This window comes from Rhagoletis pomonella, unplaced genomic scaffold (assembly GCF_013731165.1).
Source record: "Rhagoletis pomonella isolate Grant_MI unplaced genomic scaffold, Rhpom_1.0 Rhpom_scaffold_00010, whole genome shotgun sequence".
Taxonomy (NCBI): domain Eukaryota; kingdom Metazoa; phylum Arthropoda; class Insecta; order Diptera; family Tephritidae; genus Rhagoletis; species Rhagoletis pomonella.
In genome coordinates, this window is record NW_023458564.1 from 25163043 (window position 1) to 25191030 (window position 27988).

Sequence of the window (27988 nt, forward strand, 5' to 3'; positions counted from 1 at the left end):
TCATGAATTTGTAAACTTTTTCAATTTAAAACAACGGTTAAAATGGTTTTAAGGGTTCCACAGAGTATAATATAAGCTAATAATATCGGGCCATAATACGTAAGCGACATTTCTTTCAAAATTTTCTTTTTTATGCAGAGATATTCCTAGAGAATCTAAAAATTTAAAAAACTAAATTTAAAAACACCTTGGGGTAGTTACAAATCCCAAAAAAAACATATAAACCGTTATTTTATAAAAAAAAACTTACGACCTTAAAACTTTTCTAATTCATGCCTTTCCAGTAAAGCTGCACATTCTTCTTCGTACATACATATATGGTGATTTCGATGAAGGGTTCTGGGATCCCTATGCAGCCGCTTTTCCTTCACTTCATTGCCAATTACTCCGCTGTTCACTTGTGACATAGCATTTTTTATGTTACTAAAAATATTTATTCTTTTTAAGATCCCATTTTTTCTTGGAACTCCTCACCAATAGTCTGACAGAAATTGCGTGCGATCCGAAACACTGTTCAGCAATTACCAAACTTATTAGTATTAAGTTTGGTTTGATCCCAATTTATGTACGTTGTTGTCACACGAACCGAAAAGTCTTTTGTCGATCCAGACTCAATTGTTGATACTTAAGCTTTTAAATCGACAGCGAGGGTATCCGTATTCAATATTTTTTTCCGATATTTTTAAACCAATTTTTATAAAAATAAATTAGACAATTTAATTGTTTTATTTTTTAGTTATCTACTTTTCCTTTCTTTTTTATTTTGCTTACTTAATTTACTTTCTTTAAAAAAAATTACAGTTATTTATTTATGTACTTAAATAAACTAATTTATTTGCATATTAAAAAAGTTTGCAAATTCTTAAATTTACCACTCCTTCTACAAACTTTCGTTAGATTTTTGTTGTGTGTCATACATATCCAAATCCACTTGCTACTTTTAAAGTAACAAATTGTCATAAATTATAATAAAAGCAAAGAAACAAAAACAAAAAAACTTTTAACAAACATAATGGCCGCCGTTCAACGTAAATTGGTTCACAAGCAATTCAATTCCCCAATCGGATTATATTCGCAGCAAAATGTCAATGAGACATTGAGTCGTGAGCTGAAGGCTTTCGGCGCAGATGGGTAAGTTTACAAATTGTGTAATTTACTTGTAAATGAAATGCCTCATTTGAAAATGTATTTTTAATTTGTTTTACAAATTCTATTCATTAAACATTAAATAGCTAAGTTTCAATTTAGGGGATAGTAGGTGACGCTTATTATTCCATTTTAATCTGTCAGAATATCGGTAATCCTAATAGGCAAATTATAGCAAATATGTCTATAGGACATACTCGAGCAAAAGGGAACAGTTCATTTCATGTAAAGAGGTTAAAATGGTATTATTTGTACTTTGCTTTGCTACAAAAAAAGTAATAGAACAAAAAAAAATATGGGTGCATTCCAAACCGTCAAAATACAAAGCAACAGTCTCTTCCTTCTACTACTGTTCATAATGCACTGGAAGTATTTGTGGGAGAGTGCTGGAGCTTGTTATAGAGATATGTATGTACATATGTGAAATCAAATTCAGAATCGCGGAGAACACTGAGCGTTTTAGGAAAAGGGGCGTGTCACGACCCAAACTAACTAAAACTTTCATATTGCATATCTCTTCGAATATTTGGGGTAGAGTACTCAAGACTGGTATTGAGATATGTATTTATGTGAAATCAATCCCTTACACATGGAGAAAAATGAGTTATTGGAAGTATGTTACATCTGTTATGGATTTTTATTTTATAAGGGAGAGCCGACATCTACCATCTATCTATATATATAAAAACGAAATGTCCTTCATATGACGGCGGAGCCTGGCCAAATGGCTCAACGGTTTTCTATTCCGTAAAATATACATTTATGGACCTTCTGTGTGGAAGGTTTTTCGATTTAAGAAAATTTTAAATTTTTTGTTGTTGTTGCCGAAAAATTAAGAATGCTGAGATGTTACGATTTCACAATTTCATAGAGTTTTCCGTATATTGAATGTCACTAAACTGCTAAACGGCTGGACCGTTTTCGTTCATATTTGGAACATATATCAGTTCCTTGAGAGGAAATATTTCTACCAAAAATTTGCTAGCTAGGTGGCATTGCATTAACTTGCCGATTTGGCTCATATTTTGAGCCAATTGGAAAGTAATATTTGAACAAAAAAATTACACGATAGGAGGCGATGGTGCCGGGATATTCCCAAAAATTATTTTACGCTAGGAGAAGGATAGATATCTAATATATATTTGTCTAAGTATGTATGTATGTATGTATGTATGTGCCAGGTTGAAGCCTAAACCCAGGGATAGAATCGAACGAAATTCTGACAGAGTGTTACCATGACACCCGTGCCTATAATAAGGAGACAAAAATTGGGATTCGATAAGGGGGCGTGTCACCTCCCACAGGCGTGAAATTTTTATCAGCAATAACTTCGGAACCATAAACCCCACGAACTTGAAATTCGGTAGTATACAGGCATAGCTATGGTAGGTGCTTATAATAAGGCATAAGTATGTAAATGAGTTTGTAAAGAAGGCGTTGCACATCCCATGGGCATGGATGCTTTTATCAGCTATAACGTCCGAGCCATAAGTTCAACGAGATTGAAAATTGGTATGCAGGCACAGATACGGTAGGTTCTTATAGTAAGGTATATATGACTGAGTTTATAAAAGGGGGCATGGCACATTCCATAGGCGTGGGATTTTGTATCAGTCTAATGAGAAAATCATCAAAATCTATGCCGTATAAGTTTTATTTCTTATACCACTGATTGTTCAAATACCAGTTTTTGCGATATGTCTCCTTTATGTAGGAAACGAAACCCATTAAATTGTGTTACTGGTTTACATACTGATCACACAGCTGTCAAAATTATTTGGATTGGTGCTATATAAGGTATACCTTCCATACCTCTGATTGTTTAGATATGATATTATATATATGTATGCTGTGAATATATAGATTTTTTCAAATGCAGTAACCTGTTAAAGGAAAATTTTCAGATGTTCATGAAAGATATGAAGCCTTCGGCATGGCCGAAGACAGCGCTGCTCTTACTTGTTTTTCTGTGTCCTTTTTCGCGGTAAACTTTTGAGCTCGCGCCTTTGTTCGTGTCTATTGACGATATGTCTGTGGTCATAAGCAATAACCGCCTAGCCGAAGGTCGTCGTGTTTAAAAGTGGAATCATTCGAGGCATTCGCGAGCCCGAAACCAGCAAAGTAATACTAAATTAAATTGCTACGCTTATTATCCCATGTACATAACTATGTGGTTGCTATTCCAGCTTTAGCAAATAAATTAATTCCAATTAAATCTAAGCATACCACTTGAACTTGTTCACAATTTCAATGGACATATTGTGGTTAATTCACTTAGAAAAAGTCAGACAAATTGTGAAAACAAAATGCAATAATTGAGGGAATCATTGCGAACTTTATTCAAAATTCAATTCCCGCTACACTACACCCAGCATAATTTGTTTTTACAAGGGTATCAATAAAATTATTCATAACATTCAATACAGCAACAAATTGAAATATGATAGGGACCAAAGCAATCAAGCAAAAATATGTAATACAAATACAAATACTTACCTTACAAGAGGACGAACAATTTGCTTTGCAAATCATGCACTCAACGGAAGACAATACTTTGCCTCAAACACCAGCAAAAAAAAAATTAACAAAAAATACGAAACCAAATAAATGCACAATATAATATTAACAGCGTAGAGATGCAACACAAAAAAAAACCGAAAAGCAAGCAAACAAAACATGAATAACGACATTTACCGCAACAAAACAAGACAAATGAACACAAAAAAACGAGCGAAACAAAGGGGAGCAGCAAGGGAGGAAGAGCAAAATAAATGGTTTGTAAGTGACATGCTGCGCAAGGCCAACTTGACAATGTGAAAAACAAAACTGCAAATAAATTGACCATTGAATTTATTTCCATTTCTCCCATCAACCATTTGCAGTGCCACCAGACGGAAGCCTGATTGCGTATACGCCATGTAGTACGCACAAACCATAAGGCAAACACACTTGTCTTCACTTACATACATACATACAAACCTGATAGATATGTATGTATGTACATTCATACATATATATTTTTTTATTTTCAATATCAGCTAACGTTGAACGTTGATTTTATTGTGCTCATGGCTGAGCGATAGAATACAAAGGGACATACATAAGTATGTATGTACAAGTAAGTGCTTATCGAAAATACACAGTAGGGTGGTCCAAAAAAAAGTAAAGTCGGAATTTTCATGCTCTCACTCACTAGGATTATTTTATACCAAAACAAATTATACCCCTGTTTCTTTTTGCAATCAAAAAAGTTGTCCATGTATTTTATGTGAGGGAAAAAATCGTTGGTTTAAGTGGCATAGAATCCTAGAAAAACAATATTTTTCAATCCAAAAACTTTGTTTCTCCGCAGAACTCTTTCGGTAATAATATCTAGAGATTTATTTAACCGTTTTTTGATACTAACTTTATATATATGTAGGTCCCTCCCTAACACCCAAAAAAATTCAATGATTGCGAAATTAAAACACAGGGGTATATTTTTTCGATATAGAACAAGCCCAGGGGCTGACAGTATTTATTTTTTCACTCACATTTTGGACCACCCTAATGTGCATACATATGCACACATGTATGTATGCTATTGCCATAGCATTATGCCATTTGACGCATCGCTTACAAGTTTTTGTGCATATTTGTAGCCAATAATGCATAAAAGTTGGCAACGTATGCACTTGCATTGCATATACATTCATACGCGTATATATACATACATATATGTAGGTAGGCATCGTTGTGTGCAAGGATTAACAATTGTTTGGTTATTGCATGCGTGAGTGCGCATTTGTGCAATACATATCATCACATTTGCAGTCCCTGCACTTTTAAAATATTCCACGCGCTCAGCGTTCATTTGAAAAACTGCATAGATGTATGGGAAAAAAATAAAATAAAAATGTACGCACACACATACCCTGCGAAATTGCGGGTAACTCAGCATGACTCCGCGAGCATTCGCATAGGATCATTCGACCAATACCACTTTGGATCTCTTTACTTGGAATTAACTGGTCGCCTTTGGTTCGAGCATGCCCCATGAAGAGAACAACAGCTCGTTAATTTTTGCGCTAGAGATGAAGCGCGGACTAACCCGAAAAAGATTAGTCGAGACTTATTGATCTCCAATAATACCCGTATGAGAGTAGTTGCGACTGATTAATGCCCAATTGTACCCGATTGAGACTAACCCCGGAATACTTTCTCTGGAAATTTATCTCACAATTTTTTGCAGGGTTCATACATTTGCTCTACACTCTGATCACTTTCAAAATTAATACTATGTCTGTTTTTTTTTGTTGCTTTGTTACTTTTACTGGGCGTAGAAAAATTGTCCATATAAATATTTTCCACATCGCAACATTCGATACTCAATAAAAGTAAAATAAAAATAATATGAAAGTGTCTACAAATAAATACGTATGTATGTAAAAACGCAGCATAGCAAATACTGGAGAAGTGAAATGAAAATAGAAATAGTTAGTTGCAATAAAAATAGACGACACAAGGTTATCCATGTGTCCATATATATATATACAATTCTTTTTACAATAGGTATAAAAAATTGCATTTAAAAATCGCAATCAATCGTATTGATTTCATATTATTATCCTAAAAGTGTAAGTATACATACATTTATTTCTGCAAATACATTAGTATAATCCACATCTTTTTTTCTAAAATTTTTATTTTTTCTCTTTTTACAGTAGGTGGGAAATCAACCGATTTTCTGTGGGCAATTAAATTTTCGGAAACGATGAAATAAAAAAAAATAAAAATATTTTTCTGTAGTCATGTCAGAAGTACTCTAAAACCAGCAGAAATGTACTTAGGTTTGCTCAATGTAATTGGTCAGTTGATTACACTCGGTCAAATTCAATTCTACAATAGCAGTTAACAATTTTATTGTTTATGAATTTTGAATTGCATAATGTTCGAATTGAAATAAAGTTTGAAATGCCGTATTACGAGTTATGTAAGTATTATTAGGTTAGGTTGGGTTAGAGCGCATAGCACCGAGCACACGTAGGCTGGAAAAGGCCATTGTGACTTCACTGGAAAATACCATTTCTTTCTTTCCACCGATTGCGTTTCATACAGTACAAAAACTCGAGGACGTTCTCCGAGTTCAGGTCGGAATAAAGCTCCAAAAAGTACTAGTTCAAGAATTGATTACGCGTTTCGACCAAGGCTCGATGCTCTCAACCTCTTTCTCGTCCCTGCAACTGCGACAAAAATCGTTGGAGAGGTATCCTAACCTTTTTCCGTGCGTGCCATTAGGTAGTGTTCGGTGAGTACTCCGCCAACTAATCTGAGAGAGCCATGGAATGCTTTACATAAATCTTTGACCAATTTTCCTGGTAGTATGGCAGATGCTTTCCACAGTCCACCTGGTGTTAACCTCCTCTATGAGTTCTGCCCTTTTAGGTGTTTGCAGAAGTTTACAGGTATGCCCGAATTTTGATCAGAATAGGATTCAAATATTTCCGGCTCATCGAGCCCACAGATTGAGAGCCTTCTCAAATTCTATAGCTACTGTGAACGTGGCTCCGTTAATTTTAGAGATTTGATAGCAGCCTTGCTGTCAGAATAAATAGGGCTGAGTTTATCGCGATTTCACTCTTTCATTCATCTTGGAACCCCATCTGTATATACAGCCGTCGACCCTGTGTTAAAGTTTGTGGCACCTTCCCATTTGTTTCTCTATGGATTCCTATGGAGAGTTTGTTGTCTGAACAGAGTAGGGGAGTATATATTTCTAGTGCATTATTCCAAAAATGTCAAATTTTGAGTTGTGTCATTTTTGAAGATCGTTTGCGATATGAGCGGCCTGTCTCCTTTTGGTAAAAAGGCTACCCTCGCCTGTGTCTACTATTTATTAATATGTGAGTTAAGGTTAGGCAGGCTGTAAAAATCTGAGAAAGCAGGGCGCACAGTATGTCCTCAGCTTCTTGTAGTTGGAGGGGAATGATTCCGCTAAGGCCCGGAGATAATTATTATTTTGTAATAAATTTTTCTTTTATTACATTTTAGATAAACACCAACTTTTTTAGCATCAGTACGAAAGATTATATTGAACTATAATTTGAAATTTATGCAAATGAAATTTGTTCAAGTTCAGCCAAGTTAAACTAGAAACAAAGAAATCAACAAATGAACATTCTCTTACTAATAATAGTATTTTGCCGCTTACACTTTTGGAGAATTTTACGCTGCCTCCGAATGGCAATGGTTTTAATTAGAAGCAGAAATACACTCCATTTAGATTGGCTCGGACGAGTGATCGAACCCTGGGCTCGAGTCGTCACATACCATATCGTATTACTCCGCTTATATGTATGACTGATGATGAAGCACGAGGGCGTTTTCTGAAAAAATGTTCACATTAGAGTTAAATTTTCACTGCGAAATTGAAATATATACCCGACGGTATAAGCATAAGTGAAACAAAAGTAAGAGTTCCTTTGAAATCGATTCAATCGCATATTACCACCAATCACCTGAAAAGCAAACTTTCACTGAGTTATGGATTCGAAAGTAGTACGAGTACGCTCAGTTTAAGTATAAGTTTAAATGCCAAATAGGTCCCATCAAGTCAGATCAAGCAGACTTACTTTTCTCCTTACACTACAACTGTTTACCGATTTGGACCTAGATTAACTTCCCAATGCCTGTCTCTTTTGAAATCTTCCACCAGTTCAAACCGAAGTTATTTTTCACAGCCCTCCGTTTCGATCGTAGGCGCCCTTGCTTTGGTTGTGCACCAATCGATGTCGAGGGTATGAATATTTTCAGCGGAGAATCATTATCTATATGTACAATATACCCAATTCAGCACAATCGTTGTACTTTCATACGGTTATATACATCAATTTCATTAAAAATAAGGGCGGTGCTGACTTCAGCAATTCCTACGTGCAGCTTTACTGAAGTTAGTTTTTTTCTCCACATGGATTTCTCGTATTGTCCACAGTGCCTCTATGAACATCAAGTGAACTTTTGCCAAAAGCAGCCGCCTAGCCGAACTATAGCCATACCTGAAAAATTAATTAATTTTGCATAAATGCCTTCGATATTCATATATCCATAGTTACTAGTAGTTTAGTAATCTCCCTCGATATCTAATAAATCGCGCAGCATTACCCTATTCAACTTTCGTTTATTTTCGTTAATAACTTTATACTTACTCGTACTGTGAAATTTGGTTTATGTAAAAATGTGTGAATGCTTTTTGTTAATCATGAATTCAATTTTTTTAAGCCCCGTCCTAATACATGCTCCGATACACATGCTTGACATTCATTTTGTTATAACTCTGAGCGGATACCACTCCTCCTGTGCTACCTTCTTCCCTATTCCGTCCACCAACCATAAAAAACAATGTACATTCGCTTTCGTATATGTACTCTTACAAAATCAGTGGCATTGCCTTTTCAAGAATATCAACTTTCCTGTGTCTTATAACAGACAATTCTATAAAGCGCTTGTTTTTCGCATTCGCAATGCATGACTTTTCACCACCCTCTTCCCACACACTCACTTCTCTTGCTACTGTCCACAGAATTGCACTTTGTTGGCCACAAGTTTGAAAATAGTAAGTAATAGAAACAATAGTTGCAGCAGAGATTGATGATGATAACGATAATGATGATAGAGCTCTAATATCAAAGCGTTGCTGCAAATGTTGGACAATCAATTTGCTAGTGTGTTGCATAGAATTAAGAGACACAGCTAGATAAATATCGAAGTGGTGTACATATGTATGTATGAACGAAAGTATATGTATACTAGTAAGTCCTCGTATATGTACAAACATACAATTGTTTTGGCTGCCACTACTAGCTGGTTTGAAGAATGGTTGGACAAATTTACAAGTATTTCACAGTAGTGGACGGAAGAAGTTTTATGAAAATTTATTTTGTCTCGCAAATCAACTAAAGACTAAAGAAATCAAAAAATAATGGGGGAAAAGGAGAAATAAATCCCAAGAGGCATCTGACTTTCAGAGATCAAGACACAAGATCATACATTTTTGTAATAGTGAATACCTTCCTATCATATTAAGGTAGCGTCCAAAATGTCAGCTTAGTGTTGTGGCAGATTTTTCTGAACCGCTTTTCTATACATAATATCGACTTGGAGGGATATTTCGAACGTTTCCAAACTTTATTTTTAACTAAAATTCACATCAAGCTAATGAGCAAACTGCGGAATGCTTCAAAACAAAAAGCCCTCTCCCTCCAAAATGATATTGTAGACTAACCCCTCTATTCTAGCAGAGTCACAAAACTTAGCTCATCACTGTTGTGATTTCAAGTGCGCCGAGCAATGTGTCACAAAAAATTCGATTTTGAGTGCTAGAAAAATACACAAAAATTTAAAAAATTGAATTGAAGCGGCATATTTTTTGAGCGGCAAGCTTTGAGGCGCAGTAGAAATCACAGCAGTGATGAGCTGAAGTTTGTGGCTTTATTAGAATACGGCTGTAAGAATTCATATGAATATCTGGCATCCCTAACTGGCTACAATACAATGTTCCGAATTTTTTCTAGAAATTAAATTCGAAACTACGAGGCTATGTTTAAAATAAAAAAAAATAAAAATATTCTATAAACCTTTTATATTAGAGCGTGTAAAATAATAGATAACTGTCGCACATAATTTCTGACCTAACCTAAATAGATGCGTACATTTCATTATCTTAAGCGCTATGAAATGCCTGTAAGATTCCCTTAATTACATACCCGCCGTGGCAATGCATAAATCGTTCAGTATCAACGTTTTAATTTTGGTAGTCTCTTTTCGAAAGCATATTTTTGGGCACTAAGCCGATTATAACTGTCTAAGATAGGTACTGACATATGTATGTTCCTAATAATACCGGAGTAATTACATGTAAACACAACATTGTAAACTGTATTTTGACATGTCACGAAAATAAAAAATTGAGAACATTACCTTTTTTTATAAAAAACCGACCAGCGAGACCATATTAATTTTTCTTTAATATCTATGATGTACAGACATCGGCCCATACCTTGTTTAATCTTAATTGAATACATAAAAACTTCTTTTTAAAATTTTGCATTCTTACCAGCAGTAGTTTTGGCTAGCTCGAAAATAGTAAAATCATAAAAATGGAGTTTGGTTTTAAAACTCCTTTCTAGCGCATGCCGGGTAGGTTTTTGTACGTGTGTATTTGAGATTTTTTTTTATACCCGAGCGCACTTGTGCACAAGGGTATTATAACTTTGTTCACATAACGGTTGTTTGTAACAGGCAAAACGAATCGAGATAGATATAGACAAATGTATACATAAATGATCAGAATGAAAAAAGAAATCGATTAAGCGGTGACTGTCTGTCCGTCCGTCCGTCCGTCCGTCCGTCCGTCCGTCTGTCCGTCCGTCTGTGCACACGATAACTCGAGTAAAAATTGAGATATCTTAACGAAACTTGGTACGTGAACTTCTTTTGGGCGTAGGACGGACGGTATTGAAAATGGGCGAAATCGGACAATAACCACGCCTACCTCCCATATAACGGTAATTTTCAGAAATACGAAAACTGCGATATTTTAGTAACTACTGAAGACAATTCACTCAAAATTGATACTTACAATGAGTTTCAGACGGAAAACATGAATATTATCAATTTTTGGAAAATGGGCGTAGCCACGCCCACTTATGGTTAAATGTGTATATCTTGGTAACCGCTGCACTAATTTCTTCCAAACTCTGCACAGTTGTTGACCTTGATATATCACACTAAACGGCCGAAAATTTAAAAAATCGGACAATAACCACGCCTACCTCCCATATAACGGTAATTTTCAGAAATACGAAAACTGCGGTATTTTAGTAACTACTGAAGATAATTCACTCAAAATTTATATTTGGAATGAGTTTTACACGAAAAATAAGAATATTTTAAAATTTTGGCAAATGGGAGTAGCCACGCCCACTTATGGTTTTATGTGTATATCTTGGCAACCGCTGCACCGATTTCTTCCAAACTTGGCACAGTTATTGGTCCTGGTACAGCATACCAAATGGCCGAAACTTTTTAAAATCGGACAATAACCACGCCCACATCCCATATAACGATAATTTCGAGAAATACAAAATCTTCGATAAATCAGTAAATATTAAAGCTAATTTATTCAAAATTTTATAGTTGCAACAGTTCTTTACCAAGAAATACGTTTATGATAAAATTTTGGAAAATGGGCGTGGCACCGCCCACTTATGATCACATATAATTATATCGGTAACCGTTCTACCAATTTGTACCAAACTCGGTATGGTTATTGTGCTTGCCACATAAAAGTAAACCATTGAAAATTGTTGAAATCGGACTAAAATTACGGCCGCTTTTCATATAACGGTATATTTCAAAAATGCTTGAAATTTCAATATTTTGAAATTTAAGGACGCTAGTTTACTTAAAATTTATACACGCCGGCTTACCATGTAGCGGTAGCTTTCGGAAAGGTGGAAAACATATATTTAATACTTGCGCCGGGTATTTAATGTTCGGCTCCGCTCGAACTTAGGCTTTCTTACTTGTTTTTTAATATGTTTATTGCACTCATCCGTACCTGGTCTGAAAAATTTTGTCCCAAGCCGCGGCCTATCTATACTACGTGGTAGCTTTATACACATACATACATGCTTATAAATACATAGCATTTTCAGTTTAAATTAAACCATTTGCAAATTAAGCGAAACATTTTTCAAATTGCATGTAGTGGAGAATTTCGTTTACTTGGGAACCAGCATTAACACCGATAATAATGCCAGCATGTAAGCGCAATACAGAATCACTCTTGCCAACAAATGCTACTTTCGACTGAGTAGGCAATTTAGAAGTAAAGTCCTCTCTCGTCGTACAAAGATCACACTCTATAAGTCACTTATCATGCCTGTGCTGGTGTATGGCGCGGAGGCATGGATAATGACAACATCCATAAGGTGGCTCCTGGTGTATTAGATAGAGATTTTGCGGAAAATTTAGGGGCCTTTACGAGTTGGTGATGGCAAATACCGCAGACGATCTGAGGTCTAGCTGTAAGCAGCGAATTAAAATTAAGCGGCTTCGCTGGCTTGCTCATGTCGTTCGAATGGACTCCGACGCTACAGCTCTGAAAGTATCAAACTCCGAACCCGCCGGTGGTAGCAAAGCAAGATGGATACCCCCACTGCGATGGAAAGACCAAGTGGAGAAGGACTTGGCTTCACTAGGCATTTCCAATTAGCGTCAGTTAGCATAGAAAAGAAACGACTGGCGTGCTTTGTTGAAGTCGGCCAAAATCGCTTAAGCTGATGCCAGATAAAACGCTTGCTTCGCTTTGCGTGACTGATTCGCTTTGACAGATAAGATGAATTGTATGAAAATGCACAAAGTATGCCGCATAGATCGTTGCAGCTGCAGCGCGAAGCGAAAAGATGCGCGCGTTTACAATCAGCCGGTTTAATATTTATTTTGTTTCGTCCAAATCCGAGCTTTCACGCAGAAACATAAAATTTAGTTACATTTCTGATATTTTTAAAGCTAATATATATGAAATCCGCAGCAATTTCGGCGTGTAAAAAAGCAGCTGAACAATGTTTTCTTGGCGTCTGGCGCTTTGCTGGCAAAGCTATAAATGGCACGCAAAGTCACAAAGTTTTATCAGCGCCAAATAGTAAGAACAAGAATATCCCTTATTACTTGTGTTAAATGGATTATTGCATTATCCATAACTAAATTTGACAGAATTTTTTGGCGAATATATTACAGATTCCTTTACTGTCGTGTAATTTGAATTTAACTTTGTTGCGCGTGCAACTTTTACTTTTTGTAATTTGGACCATTGAACAGCCACCAGCTGCGTGAATTACGTTTTTGTCTTTAAAATACCTAAACTGGTTTTTTAACCGCTATGAATATGAAGAAAATATATACATATATAAACAAACTTCGGCAGTTTAAAGTCCAATATATAAATAGAAAAGAACCAAAGCAGCTGTTTTACTTCGATAACTTATTTAATAAGCCTTGACCGTAAAGAAGAGCAAGGCGGAACAAAGAATTCACAGTAAGCCAAAAAATTAAGTTTCACTTAATTTGAATAAAGTTTCATTGAATCTGAAAAAGGTTTAAATGAATCTGAAAAAGATTTCGTTTAGTTTGAAATAGGCTTAAAGGTCTAAACTGAAAATACTATAGAGCTCGTTGTGTTTTCTAGGTCACTCATACGCACTGTTGTTCTATGTGTAAATTAGGTTTCTCTCATAAATAACTATTTTCTTATATTGCGAGATTTTTGTTTGAGATATTTTCTCTTTCTTCTTATTTACTATATGAAAAGCAGAAGAGGAAGATATGAAAACCTAAAAACTATATTATTTTAAAATTTTATTATCCAATCTTAATTGTTTTTTTTTTTCTTTTTTTTTACTTTTGATGCGATTAGCATTAAAAAAAAGTTTCCAAACCAATGCGTAGCTTCAAATGTACATAAATACAACAATAGTAACAGTAATTTTCTACTAACTATTTTGTATCATTTAATTTGCAAAATAGCTTACCAAACCGAACAACCATAACTCACTTAATCTACTTAGAATGCATTAGAACCGAAGTATGCCATATAAAAGTTGCAATCCAAAGTGCATTTTTTGCTCTGCAATGTTTTTCTTTAAATTTGAAGATAGCCCATTGTTTTTAAATATGTGTGTGCCGTGGCAAAAGTTTATAAATATAAAGAAGTTCTTAATATGCACGAACATACATTTACATATCGCAGATTTACTTCAAAGGTGACATAACTCAAAATTTGTAATTTTTGAACTATGCACTAAACATATGCACATACCTTTTATTTACTTTTCTGGAAAATCTCGAACAAAATGCTATTAGAATTTGCAGAAGATTTTTAAGGTAAAGTCTTCCTTGCCCATATGTTTAATATGTGCTCAGAAATTTTTTTTTGCGTTTTTTGGCAATCGTATCATTTTGAGTTGTGTCATATTTGATGTGGACGTGCGATATGTTTGCAATATATGGCTTGGCAATTCATCCTTCTTTGTAACTGTCAAGTCTAATTCACCTAGCTGATTCGATTCGATTTAAATTGAATTGAGTGCGTTGAGTGCTGGTTGTTCAAAAGTTAGTTGAGTTGAGTTGAGTTGAGTTCTATTCTAAGTTGACCACAAGAAGCCAATACAACTGAGTGCTTTGCACTTAAACAAGTTTTTATTTTAATTTATTTTATTTTGTTTTTTTTTCAGTTTTTATCTTTTTAAACAAAAAAGTAAGTAACAAATACCGATGCGCATGGCTAAAGTTACTTACATATATTAAGCTCCAATGTATTAATATGTATTGATTTACCGACTTTTAGAATGCCACTGGCTGAAATAAAAGGAAAGAATTTTCACTTGTTTAAATATGTCTTGATATTAAATTTGAAAAAAAAGCTTCCTCAATAAATTTTTGTTTCCAAAAACAGAGAGCCCATTAATGTATTTACATATTTAGTTTTAAGTTCACACCAGAGACATGTCGTCATGATTATAATCGTTCAAGCTATTGCCAAATTGAATTAGGGTACATTTAGTCCGTACGAACTTAGTTCTGAATGTGGAAATTTGGACAGGATATATTTCCTGGTTCAAAAAATAATAATTAAATAGGATAAGAGTGCAAATCAAATAATAACAGTAGGGGCGGTTTCATGTACATATAAAGCGCGTGAAATAATCACTGTCGCACTTATTTTTGAAGTGGAACTTTTTTATCGGCGGTTGGTTGGTTAGAAGTAAATTGGTAAATTCAACGGAAATTGCACATGGAAATGGTGCAAAGGAAATGGTTTAGACGGAAGCAAGTGCTCCTTGAATGTACGTATCGACTACTGAGTGGAAGGTCGACCTATCTCGGCAGCTAATTCCAAAATGCCCTATCTCAAACAAGTTTTCAAGAACATCCTATTTCAGAATACGATTCAAAAATGCCCTACCTCGCTTCAAAATATATTGAAAATGTGCTGATATAGGGCGTTTTCGATACGAATTCGAAAATAGGGCGTTCTTCAACCAAATTCAGAAATAAGACGTTTTTGATAAGTTTTTTGAGATAGGCCGTTTTAGAACTGGCTGCCGAGATAGGTCGATCTTCCACTCAGCAGTCGATATGTTATTGATTTAACAAAAATTTGCTAATAAAATATTAAAGAATAACACAATTACCAATACAGGAATGAAAGTAAAGGTGAGTATGTATATAGATAAAGAAAAGGATAAAGGCAAAGGTAAAAATAAAAACTTAAACAAAAATGCTTGAAGATAAAGGCAAAAATGAAGACCAAGGTAAGTTTAAACACTTTACTTATACGGGCAAAGGTGAAGGGGAATATATAGATGAAGTAAAAGTAAAAACAAAGATAAATATAAAGAAAAAGATGAGGATGAGGATGAGGATGGCGGAAGAAAGATTAAAGTAAAGGTAATTATAAAGAAAAGGATATATGTTGATAGAGGCACAGAGACACAATCTGGGAACTATTTTGAGATTTTCGGGATTCTCGGTACTTATCGATATTATAATCGATATATTTATCGCTTTTGTTATCGATATTGTTGTCGATTTTGTTATCGGTTATACATTTATTTTGTTATCGATTATTTATCGATTTTGTTATCAGTTATTTATCGATTTTGTTGTTGACTGTGTTGTCGATATTTTTATCGATTTTCTAATAGATTCCAAATAAATTAGTTCTTTTCAAGATATTGTGGCCTTAACTTTATTCCGGTTTCAATAATTTTCAACGATTTACTTTTATGTGGCAAGCACAATAATTATACCGAGTTTGGTACATATTGGTCGAACGGTTACCGAGATACATATATGTATGTGATAAAAAGTGGGCGGCGCCACGCCCATTTTTCATAATTAAATCCCCACAAGATATTTCTAGCTAAAGAATTATTACAAGCATTAATTTTGAATAAATTAGCTTCAGTATTTACTGATTTATCGAAGATTTCGTATTTCCCTTAATTTCCATTACATAAATGGGATGTGGGCGTGGTTATTGTCTGATTTTTTAGATTTTCAGTCATTTGGTATCTTGCACCAGGGCCAACAACCGTGCTAAATTAGGGAGAAATTGGTGTAGCGGCTACCAAGATATACGCATGTAATCATAAGTGGGCTACGCCCATTTTCCAATAATTTATAATACTCCTCTTCTTCGTCTAAAAAACATTGTAAATATCAATTTTGAGTGAATAATCTTCAGTAGTTACTAAAATATCGCAGTTTTCGTATTTCTCAAAACGACCGTTATGTGGGAGGTAGGCGTGGTTATTGTCCAATTTTACCCACGTACCACACGTACCAAGTTTTGTTAAGATATCTCAACTTTTGCTCGAGATATCGTGTACATCTTAAAATGTAAAGTGAGCTTTAAAGTCAAAGGTTACTTCAGAAAACGGCCCTTAAAGTGGTAAGTGTAATAACTTGTAAGCATAGATAAATGATACGTACTAGAGTCCAGCGCAATTGTATTTGCCGCATTTCATTCAATAAGTACTCCTTGCATTGTACTCTACTCCCAACACATTGTTACTTTTTTTCCGCATACATACACTACTTGGCGTTGAGAGAGTAAATACTTGACGTACTTGCTATTACTCCACCAAAGTACGTACTCTACTTTCCCTCATCGCGTACGAGAGATATTTGCTGCTGCCAAAAGGGAGTAGCAAATCTACTCTCTGTATACTTGTAGTACTGGAAGTACTTGCGTATTAAATTTCAATTCTGGTTGTTAGCCTACTAGTTGATATCGTTTGCAGCGCTGGTCAGTGAAATTGAAAGAGTAAAAATAGAATATGGAAATCGACGATGTAAGGAAATGTTTACGGCCTTATTTATAAAAAATAACGTAGACTTAGACAGTTGTTTAATTTGGCATTTTCATAAAACTTTTGTATTCAAGCAGCTTTTTAAATCTATGTATGTACTTAAATTTTTATGAAAGTATTATTTCTCGTCTCTAATTTTCTATAAAACTATTTGTAGTCATTAACCAACAAATAAGTTGTCAAAAACAATAACTTAAGCAATGCTGCTATACGAAATAAAATTATTAGTGGCAAATCAAAATTTTGAAAAGTGCCGATTTTCACATTCGATAGTTGGACATGGTAGCGCCGAGATGTACGAGCATTTTTTTCTTAAGAGCTGCATACTGATTTAAGAATGTTTTTATAGAAGAAAATTTATTTTCCATTTATTGTGCGTAATTTTATATGAATTTTTAGTTTTTCTTAAGAGCCTTTACAAATAAAAAAAATTTCGGAATATGTACATACATATGTACATACATACGCAGCCATATAACTTGATTTCAAGAGAAACGAATTTTCATTTGGCACGTTCAGAAGGCGAAACAGCTCAGTTACTGGTGGTTTTTGCATTTCATTGAGTTTTTTTAATAAATACTGAAATTAGAGGTGTATGAATGGCGAAAGAAAAACTTCATCCGATTTTTTTTAAATCGAAACTACATTTTAACATATGTACATATGTCCATGCATACATAAATATATTTAATATGAACCCATGGTTTCAATTCTACGCATATCGTCAGGGTTTTCCTCACAACTTGGTTTTGCTGCAGTGAAGCGACAGAACAAGTGACGAGAAAAAATATATGCTGACACTTACATATATATGTATCTATGCACATACGTATCTATGCACATATGTATCTATGCACATACGTATCTATGCACATACGTATCTATGCACATACATATCTATGCACATACGTATCTATGCGCATACGTATCTATGCACATATGTATGTATCTATGCACATACGTATCTATGCACATACATACATATGTACTTAGGTATGTATATCAGCATTTTAGTTGAAAGTACGTTTTGCTCGTCGCTATCTTCATAGTTCCACTACATTCCTGTCCTTAGTTTTTTTCAGATACCACAAATGCGCGATCCAGAAAATTCTTCTATCATTCTTGCCACAAATGTATGTTTTCTTCGAAAATACTCAAGTACTACCAGTAGAGTACTCTACTGTCAAATACCTTTTACTCGCAGTAGTTGCGGAAGGCAAAGTAAATACTCTACGCGTGTTGCTATTGATCGGTAGTTTACGTACGCTTGCTGAAACTGGTTTATGCTTACTCACAATTGACCCGAACGATGAAAGTAGGGGATGGAAAGTATTTGCGCGGCGATCGGATGTCTTGTTGGGCCGTTTAAATGGAATTGCGCAGGAGTCTAATACGTACATACCTTCATTTTTGTGTGCAGTATATTGGGCTACCTATCTATGTACATATGTAAAAGCCAACAGGCATCTAAATACTTTTCTAGAGAAAATCAAAACGTCAAAAAAGTTCGACTAAAAGTTGTACAAACATAAGACAGATAAAGTAGAGCTTAGAGTGAAAGCGCGCAACTTATTTAACTCAAGCGAAACAATTGTTTGCAAAAGTGCCTGGTCAAAGGAATTAACTTTGGAATTAAGTGAATAGAGAGAATTGAGTAATATGCTACACAAGCGTAAATATAAAGTTAGGGCTGATTAAAAATCATAGAGAAAGTAATAGAAAAAAATGTGAAAAACTTAAAGCATACAGCTATATGGAAAAATAAAATGTGTACGAGAAGAAGTAAAGCAATTACTAAAAACAGTTCAATTTAATGTTAAACTTTAATATAAATACTAAAGATGCAATAAAGCATTACATAGCGCTGAAAGTGCAGGCGAATGAAAAAACTTTTGTAATTACCAAATTGCCAAGGAGGGATAAAGTGGAACTTGTTGAAAAGTAATATTGTCTAAAAATTATAGTAGGCTCAGTGATTTGTATGTAGTCGAAATTGGAAAAAACTGGATTCTCTTCCGTTAATTTTCCTACGGATTGTTATCAATACACCAGCATAAGTGTATTTACTTACAAATGCACATAAGCAAATTTTTAATTCGTGGCACACGTATATTATAATTATGTCAAAAAGGTAGATAAATGTTTGACAAACATTTTTCACCAAGTATGAAGTGAACGAGAGTGCTTGTCGACGAAGATGCCCTGCTATCGCAAATCCGACATCGATCGCCTATCTCCATAACCGGACCTTACACCCATGTTCTTTTTTTCATCAGTGAAAATCGTAACGGCCGCTACACAGTGGTCTGAATTTGGGATTTTTTGTGCACAATTCACTGGAGCTTTCAGTCTTCACTCAGTCTGATTAATTTTTATTTTAAAAGAAAGCTAATAAAATTTGCAAGAGCTCGAGTTGAGCCCGATTTTTGAATTTGGGTTTGCTTGGATTAATTTTTTTGGTGCAAAGTACAGAAAAAGTAGAAATTTTGAAGGGTTCTCCCAAAACTAAAAAAATTTTAAATATAATAATGTGAAAAGTTACAAAAAATTCCACCATATTTTGTTTTTGGTTTTTTGTTTTTGTGTTCTGTGTTGGTCTCATCGCCGTTAGATTTCATGACCCTAAATTTGCTGCAAAGTGTAATAGTTAATTAATAACTTGCGAAAGAAAAAAAAAACTTTTGTTTTTACCAAAACTCAAAAATTCATATCTTACAAAAAACACCTCCGTGAAAATGTTAGGATATTTTAAGAACATGCACAGGTCCATGCAAAAAAATGTAGACCACAAAAAAATTTAGTTTTTGACTTATTCAATTTCAAAAATTTAGCAATTTTTTGATTTTTGTCATTATATTTTTTAATACATATATTTTTGTAGTCCCTAATATCCTCTTTAAACAATTCCAAGAATTTTTTCGTAGCTATAAAAGTTTTTGAGATATTCAAAAAATTAACTTGAAAAATTGGAAAAATAGTGAAATTTTGAATTTGCTATCTTATTTTTTGACGACAGATAAAAAGTGGCGTACATAAATCGAAGGTATCTGACGGCGTTCCTCAGATACTTTAAATGGCTCTTAAAGTGAAACTGAAACTTCTGCTTTAGGCCTAAAGGTACCGCCGCTTGACATTAGCACCAATCTATGAGTGATTATTCTTGTCTTTATTCCGCGATGTCTGAATTTGGTATCACCGCGAAACTAATACGGTTGTGTAAACTGACGTTGAGCACAACCACCAGCTCCATCAGAATAGGGAAGGACCACTCCGAGCCGTTTGATACCAAAAGAGGTTTCAGACAAGGTGACTCCGTCTCGTGTGATTTCTTTAATCTGATGTTGGAGAAGATAATAAGAGCCGCAGAATTGAACTGCTCAGGCACAATACTTTACAAGAGTGTACAATTACTGGCATATGCCGACGACATCGATACTATCGGTAAAACCAAGGGCTAAGTCTGCTCTGCCTTCTCGGGATTGGATAGAGAAGCAAAGCTAATGGGTCTGGTGATGAACAAGAACAAAACGAAGTATCTCCTGCCACATCACTGTCGACAGTTACAAGTTTGAAAAAAGCAGACGACTTCGTTTATTTGGGAACCAGAATTAACACCAATAAAAATGTCAGCCTTGAAATCCAACGGAGGATCACTCTTGCCAACAAGTGCTACTTTTGACTGAGTAGGCAATTTAGAAGTAAAGTCCTCTCTCGTCGTACATAGATCACACTCTATAAGTCGCTCATCATGCCTGTGCTGGTGTATGGCGCGGAGGCATGAACAATGAAAGCATCTGATGAGGCGGCTCTTGGAGTTTTCGAGAGAAAGATTCTGCGAAAGCGCAGACTATTTAACAATGAGATATATGAGCTTTACAACGATATAGACATAGTGCAGCGAATTAAAATTCAGCGGCTCCGCTGGCTCCTGCTCTGAAAGAATCCAACGCGGGTCGCGATGGTGGTAACAGAGGAAGAGGAAGGCCTCATCTGCGTTGGAAAGTCCAGGTGGAGAAGGACTTGGCTTCACTTTGCATTCCCAATTGGCGTCAGCTAGCACAGACGAGAAACAAATTCGCTTAGGCGGTTACAGCGCCAATAAAGAAGAAGAAGAAGAACCCATTACCAAAGAATACATTCTGAAAGCTCATTTATGTTAGTATGTAAGAGTAAAACTCCATTTGGCTTGTTGAAAGCAACACAACTCAAATTAGATTGCATTGGTCAATTTGGATGGGTGTAGTAACTACACTATAGTTCCATAAAATATTATTGAAAGCCAGTTTGCTTTCGTTTGGCTTACGTATTTCTTGCTTAGTGTATCTAATTGGCAGACACACATATTCTGCAATTTGCCGTCACGCGTAAACAAACAAGCTAGAAAATGAGTAAATATCATTATTGCAAAGGAAACCATTATCAAGTTTATTTATAGAAGTAAGTTATTATTAAAATCATTTTACTTATATCAACATTAGCGTTTTCAATTAGAATTTTCCTTTGTAAAAATCTATAAGGTTGGTGGGTTAAAACAACTTTTTTACCTATTCTTTCACTTGGTTCCGCCCTATGTTCGTCAGTACAAAAGTCATAGCAATTAATTAGAAAGCCTTCTTCAGTGACGTTAATTCAAAATCGTACAATAGGGACACATTATTTTTAGTCATTAAATACACACATGCGAACCACACACGCATACGATACGTACGTAATTCTGTGTTCGCCTAATGCTACTAAGCCAATAATATGCTTATAATTTGCTTATAATATGCGCTACGCACCGATTTGCTAATTCGTTGGTGTGTATGTATGTGTGTGCTTAAGTGTGCATGTATCATACCCTGCTAGTGAAAAGTTGTCGGAATTATGCAAATTAGTAGTTTCTTACAAAGCTCTGTAAATGCTAACCCCATATGAATGCGTTTCTACAATGTCGTACGTATAGAAATGCTTCGCTTAATTACAGTTATTGTTGAGTTCCAATTTTTACTTTGTTGGCGCCTCCAAAGCATACAATAAAGCAGTTAAAATATTTGAGGGATTCACAAAGGTGTCGTAAGTGTCGTATTGTTGTATGTTGTAAACTTTAAAAGCTTAAATAAATGATTTATTATTGCACACTGCAAATATTCATAATACGACTTTGATGGTACTTTACGGACCCCTATAATGTATTTTTTCGGCGTTTAAAGTTTGCGACGTACAACAATACGACACCGTTGTGAATATCCTAATTGTATTGTCGTCGCCTGGTTGTGGTCGGCAGGTTGTGGGAAATCGCGATTGAAGTTTGGAATACAATTTCTCTAAAAACGCGAAGATAGATTTTCTCCAAAGTCTCTGAAAATGTTACTAGTTCACAAGATTCTTAAATTATTTAATTTTTTACGGTTTATTGTAAATTATTTTTGAGTTTATGAAGGATTTTCTTTAGTAACATTTTGTCGTAGGCGTCATTTGTCCACAATGAAATACGATAAAATGTGATTAAGATTTCTACTAAATTAACGGCACTTTTACTAAATATCTCCAAAAATGGAGAACGCCATTTTTAAGATATTAATTAGTTTAACATGACTGCATCACTACCTAAATTTTTACTAAATTATCGAAAAAAAATTAGTCCAGATCTCGGAAACTAAAAAAGATTTCTAAAAACTGATAACACCAATCGAAAGACTTTATTTCAAAATATATAACTGCGTCTAGAACTAAAAATCGTCAAAATTGCGCTTACGACAATCTTTTACCCAAGCGACGATATGTACATCATTTGTAGTAAATATTTGGTTCCGGGTATTTTCACTTGCATACGTACCTACATAAATGTGCATACACAATTAAATTTAATTTATATTTGGGCCGTACCATGTATGCACATTATAACATTTATCAACCGAAGTTAAAATTTAAATTTTTTCATTGACAAATTGAAATGAAACGCCAAAATTGAATTAGCTTTACAAACAGGTGGCAACTCCGTTCAAAAACTTAAATGATATTCCAGATGTTTCATCTAAATCCGACCAGCCTTTTCTGAATGTCGGTTTTTTCACTTAAGTTCGGATGAAGCCCTGTGGTTGTTCACACTTGCCTAGTTATCAGGTTATCAGGTTAAAAATTATTATTCTTTAATGTATTTTATTGTTGTAAACTGAATAAAAATATAACCAGTTAACCTGACAAGCAGGCCAGCGTGAACAACCACAGTTTTTTCACCTTTCCGAAAACTACCGGTACATGGTGAGCAGCGACGGATTTACCCATATTTCAAACGTAGTATGTTCAGTTAGACTTTATGAGATAAAGTTAATTACTTCTAGGTGGGCGGTGGCATGGCCATTTTCCAAATTTCTTATTTCCTTTAAAGAGTTTTTTTCAACAGTTATCAATATTGACTAACTTAGCATCCCCTAATTTCGAAATATCGAAGTTTCCGCATTTATAAAATTTACCGTTACATGAAAGATGGGTGTAATTTTAGTTTGACGTAAAAAAAATGCAGTGTCTTGCTTTTATAAACCAAGTACATTAATTGTACCGAGTATGGTACAAATTTATGGAACGTTTACCGAGATACACATATAGGTCAATAAGTGGGTGGCACTGCGCCCGTTTTCACAATTTTTTTTTCGAAGTCTAAGCGGTAGAAGTTATAGCAGGTATTTCGGATCGAACCTGCGTAATCGATGTTCAAAGTCAGAAGCGTTAACCACTGAGCTATGTACATCCCGTAAACTCTTGTTGCTAATTTCCTTATTTTCCCCCAAGAGATTATTATAACCATAGAGCCCTAACCGCCAAAATAACGTAAGCGATATTTTTTTTTTAATTCAATTTGATGCAGAAATATTTTTATAATCTGTGAAAAACTATTTTTTGTTCTTTCGTCATCAAATGTGGTGGCCCCCAAATGTGATGGCCCTGGGCGTGGGCCTGGCCTCAATCCGGCACTGATTGTAAAGACTAAAATATATATATATACGAGTCTATACGATCATGTAGAGTAACTGGGGATAATGTAGTTGTTAATCTGTGGGTATTAAAATACTTTCCAAACGGTGCAATTCGACGCATTTTTTTTAAATAATTACAGCTTACTACTTCAACGACCTAACTTTTTTTTTTTTACAAATACACATCGCCAATACTTTTTAAATCACGTTTAAAAACAATGATAAAGAAATCTTAACATTTAAGAATGTTATACCACTTGATTGCCAAGGCTTCTACGATAATTTACCTCCTTAGGAATAAACCTAAAACTTTTTTTAATTATGTAGTTTTAATACAAATTTCGCTTAATTTAACATATTATTTAATACCTATTTAATTTAATTTGAGTAATATAATGTAATCCTCACTTTATTTTATTTTGTTTTTAATATCGCGTATATATACATAGAAAAATAATTATGTATCTCAAGTGCGTGATTACAGCTGTATATATCTATGAGACGGGCCTTGAATTTTACCTATATTTCGCGGACACGTCCAGAAATCGGGCATACTTTCCCCACTCAAGTTGGGGGTGTAACTCCTTAGAAATTTCTATAGGGACACACCCAAGTACAAACAGAATGAATCTATTAATAATCCTTCTCCAAGTAAAGAGAAGAACCCTTAGATATATTTTTTTAGAGTGCATTTACATAACTATGTTAACTAACATACTTATGTTGGAGCTACGATCAAAGCTAAGACAAAAGACATTAGGCCAAGCGAAGAAAATTGTAAATTGGTATTACGCTTGGGTAAGTGTTTGTAGTGAAGCGCAGCTGCAATCAAAGACAAATTATATAATATCCTACACGCGATGTCAATTAAGTGTTTTCTTCACCGCTGGCTTAGCTTATCTTAGCTCTTAACGTAGCAACATTATTGCACCCTTGCGGATTTTTTAAGTGATCTCACTAATTTCAACATCTGCTTTAGTACAGTATAATTTCAGATAACTACATATGTATGTAAAAGTAAGGACTTATAGTTCAATTCAAATTAATTTTTTAATGAGCATTACAACCAGTGTAAAGGACAAGCTCTACGTGAATGGCAACTACGCCAAAAGATCGGCCATTAAGTTGCAATGTAATTGTGAAAATATGCTGTTAAGCAGCGTTAATTCCAATTAAAAGCTTTAAGTAGCCCGTAACCAGTGGCCAGCAGACTGTTTTCATTACCCAGTCTCATTAGGGGAAACATTAAAAAGCTCACAAAATTATAAACAACTACTCGCAACAGCAATGTTGCATTGTAATTCTCACTGCAACTGACAATTTCGAATAGTAAATTTCAGTGCAGCAAAATAATAAATTCGCATAAAAAAATACATGAAATCAGACAAAGTTTCTAGCGATGCGCATAAAAAGCACAACTGAAATATTATGCTTTTACTATGATAAATTTTGTGTGACAGCTGTGAACTTATCAGCATAGATATATGTATGTATGTGCAAGTGTATATATGTACATATAGATATACTTTTATACATACATACGTACACTTTGTAGCAGTTGAAAAAACAGTCGAAATTGTTTTATTTATGTTTTGGTATATTTTATTATTACTCTTGCGTCATTCGCTGTTTTCTTTCCATCTGCTATTCTCTGTATAACTGATATAGTTATGTACATACATAAATATGCATACATACATACTCAAGCACTGAACGCTTTATGCAAATGCTTGATTGAATGTTGACAGCAAACGCAACTTTTGCAGTGCACTCGTCTGTGGTTCATCGCACTATTCTCTTCCCTCTATGTCCCCCTCTTTTGCTTTAATTTTGACTACCATGCCGCCGTTGGTGGCTGTGGTCCTGCAGCAGCAACTTACAACTTCCAAGTCACAATGTACTTAATTAAACACTTAAATCATAAAATTATAAAATTATCGCACATTAAGATCTTCCTCTTCTCCGCCTTCTCGACAGAATACTTCACAAATACTGCCTTTAGGGCCAAAGTCGACGCCTCACTTCACCGCGTATCTTCTTAAGCAGTGGTTTGCAAGATATTCCACAAAAAAAAAAAAAAAAAAAAAAATTGAGAAATCCGTAAAAGCACAATTTTCACAAGAATGCGATAGTAAAACTGTTAAAACAACGTCCCCCGCCCCCCCGCGCAGTTTCCGCATAACCGAGCGACCGCAATGTATCCGCCTACAGTGCTGCTACTACTGTGGTTTGCTTGGAAATTGCAACTTTGTGACTTTCGTGGTTGTAGCAATGGAAGGGCGGCCGTGACTGGTTGTCCTTCACTACGGCTGACAATGACAACCAGAGTGTCCAGATTTGGCGATTTCTTTTTTTTTTGATAGTTGCGCGTAAAATATTAGGAAAACGCCTGTGGCGATTTTTGGCGATTTTTTGTGCGCTATCATGTATTTAAGTGCGAAACACTTGATAAGCAGGTTATGGGGTTAAAGCTTTAAGTTTATGTGGCAACACTTTTTAATGTTATCGATTTTGTTTGTTTGTGTGCGATTAATCAATTAATATGAGTTTTAATAAATTTATCAATTGCGCAGTCCTATTGGGAAATGACTTAATACAAATATTTTTTAAAAGTATGAATATTTTTAATGAAAATTGTTTGTAACGGGTGATTTTTTAAGAGCTTGATACCTTTTTTTTTAAAAAAAACGCATAAAATTTGCAAAATCTCATCGGTTCTTTATTTGAAACGTTAGATTGGTCCATGACATTTACTTTTTGAAGATAATTTCATTTAAATGTTGACCGCGGCTGCGTCTTAGGTGGTCCATTCGGAAAGTCCAATTTTGGGCAACTTTTTCGAGCATTTCGGCCGGAATAGCCCGAATTTCTTCGGAAATGTTGTCTTCCAAAGCTGGAATAGTTGCTGGCTTATTTCTGTAGACTTTAGACTTGACGTAGCCCCACAAAAAATAGTCTAAAGGCGTCAAATCGCATGATCTTGGTGGCCAACTTACCGGTCCATTTCTTGAGATGAATTGTTCTCCGAAGTTTTCCCTCAAAATGGCCATAGAATCGCGAGCTGTGTGGCATGTAGCGCCATCTTGTTGAAACCACATGTCAACCAAGTTCAGTTCTTCCATTTTTGGCAACAAAAAGTTTGTTAGCATCGAACGATAGCGATCGCCATTCACCGTAACGTTGCGTCCAACAGCATCTTTGAAAAAATACGGTCCAATGATTCCACCAGCGTACAAACCACACCAAACAGTGCATTTTTCGGGATGCATGGGCAGTTCTTGAACGGCTTCTGGTTGCTCTTCACTCCAAATGCGGCAATTTTGCTTATTTACGAAGCCATTCAACCAGAAATGAGCCTCATCGCTGAACAAAATTTGTCGATAAAAAAGCGGATTTTCTGCCAACTTTTCTAGGTAATAAAATTCAATGATTTGCAAGCGTTGCTCGTTAGTAAATCTATTCATGATGAAATGTCAAAGCATACTGAGCATCTTTCTCTTTGACACCATGTCTGAAATCCCACGTGATCTGTCAAATACTAATGCATGAAAATCCTAACCTCAAAAAAATCACCCGTTACATCACCAACGTATAAGTTATTTTTTATTACCCGGAATGTATTATATTCATTTTTGGTTTTAAAAAATATGTTATAACAAGATCTCATATTTAAAATAAAAGATTTTTTAAGCCGATTTCATAAAATTTATAATAAAAAAATTGGCGATTTTTGGCGATTTTTTTTCAGAAATGGCTCTTTTCTTTTTAAACAATCTGGACACCCTGATGACAACAGCAGCAGTTGAAAGCGCTCGCGTGGTAGACTGTTATAGTCTGATTATGCATACTTCCCATAACTTCGCATAAAGTTCAAACTGTAATTTCATATGTAACTATTTTGTATGTATTCCATAACCCAGAAATTACTAGAACTTTTAAAATCTTACCGATTCGTTGGGTTTACATTTTGCC

At 34.9% G+C, this 27988-nt stretch overlaps 1 protein-coding gene across 1 annotated transcript in view; it reads left to right on the plus strand.

Moving 5' to 3' along the window:
• The first annotated feature begins 911 nt into the window (after nt 1–911).
• LOC118746564 overlaps nt 912–27988 on the plus strand; it is a 224357-nt gene continuing 197280 nt past the window's right edge. Inside the window, exon 1 of the mRNA XM_036480407.1 lies at nt 912–1131. Within this exon, the coding sequence (XP_036336300.1) occupies nt 1013–1131 (119 nt within the window). The 5' untranslated portion in view covers nt 912–1012. The remainder of the gene's footprint in view (nt 1132–27988) is intronic.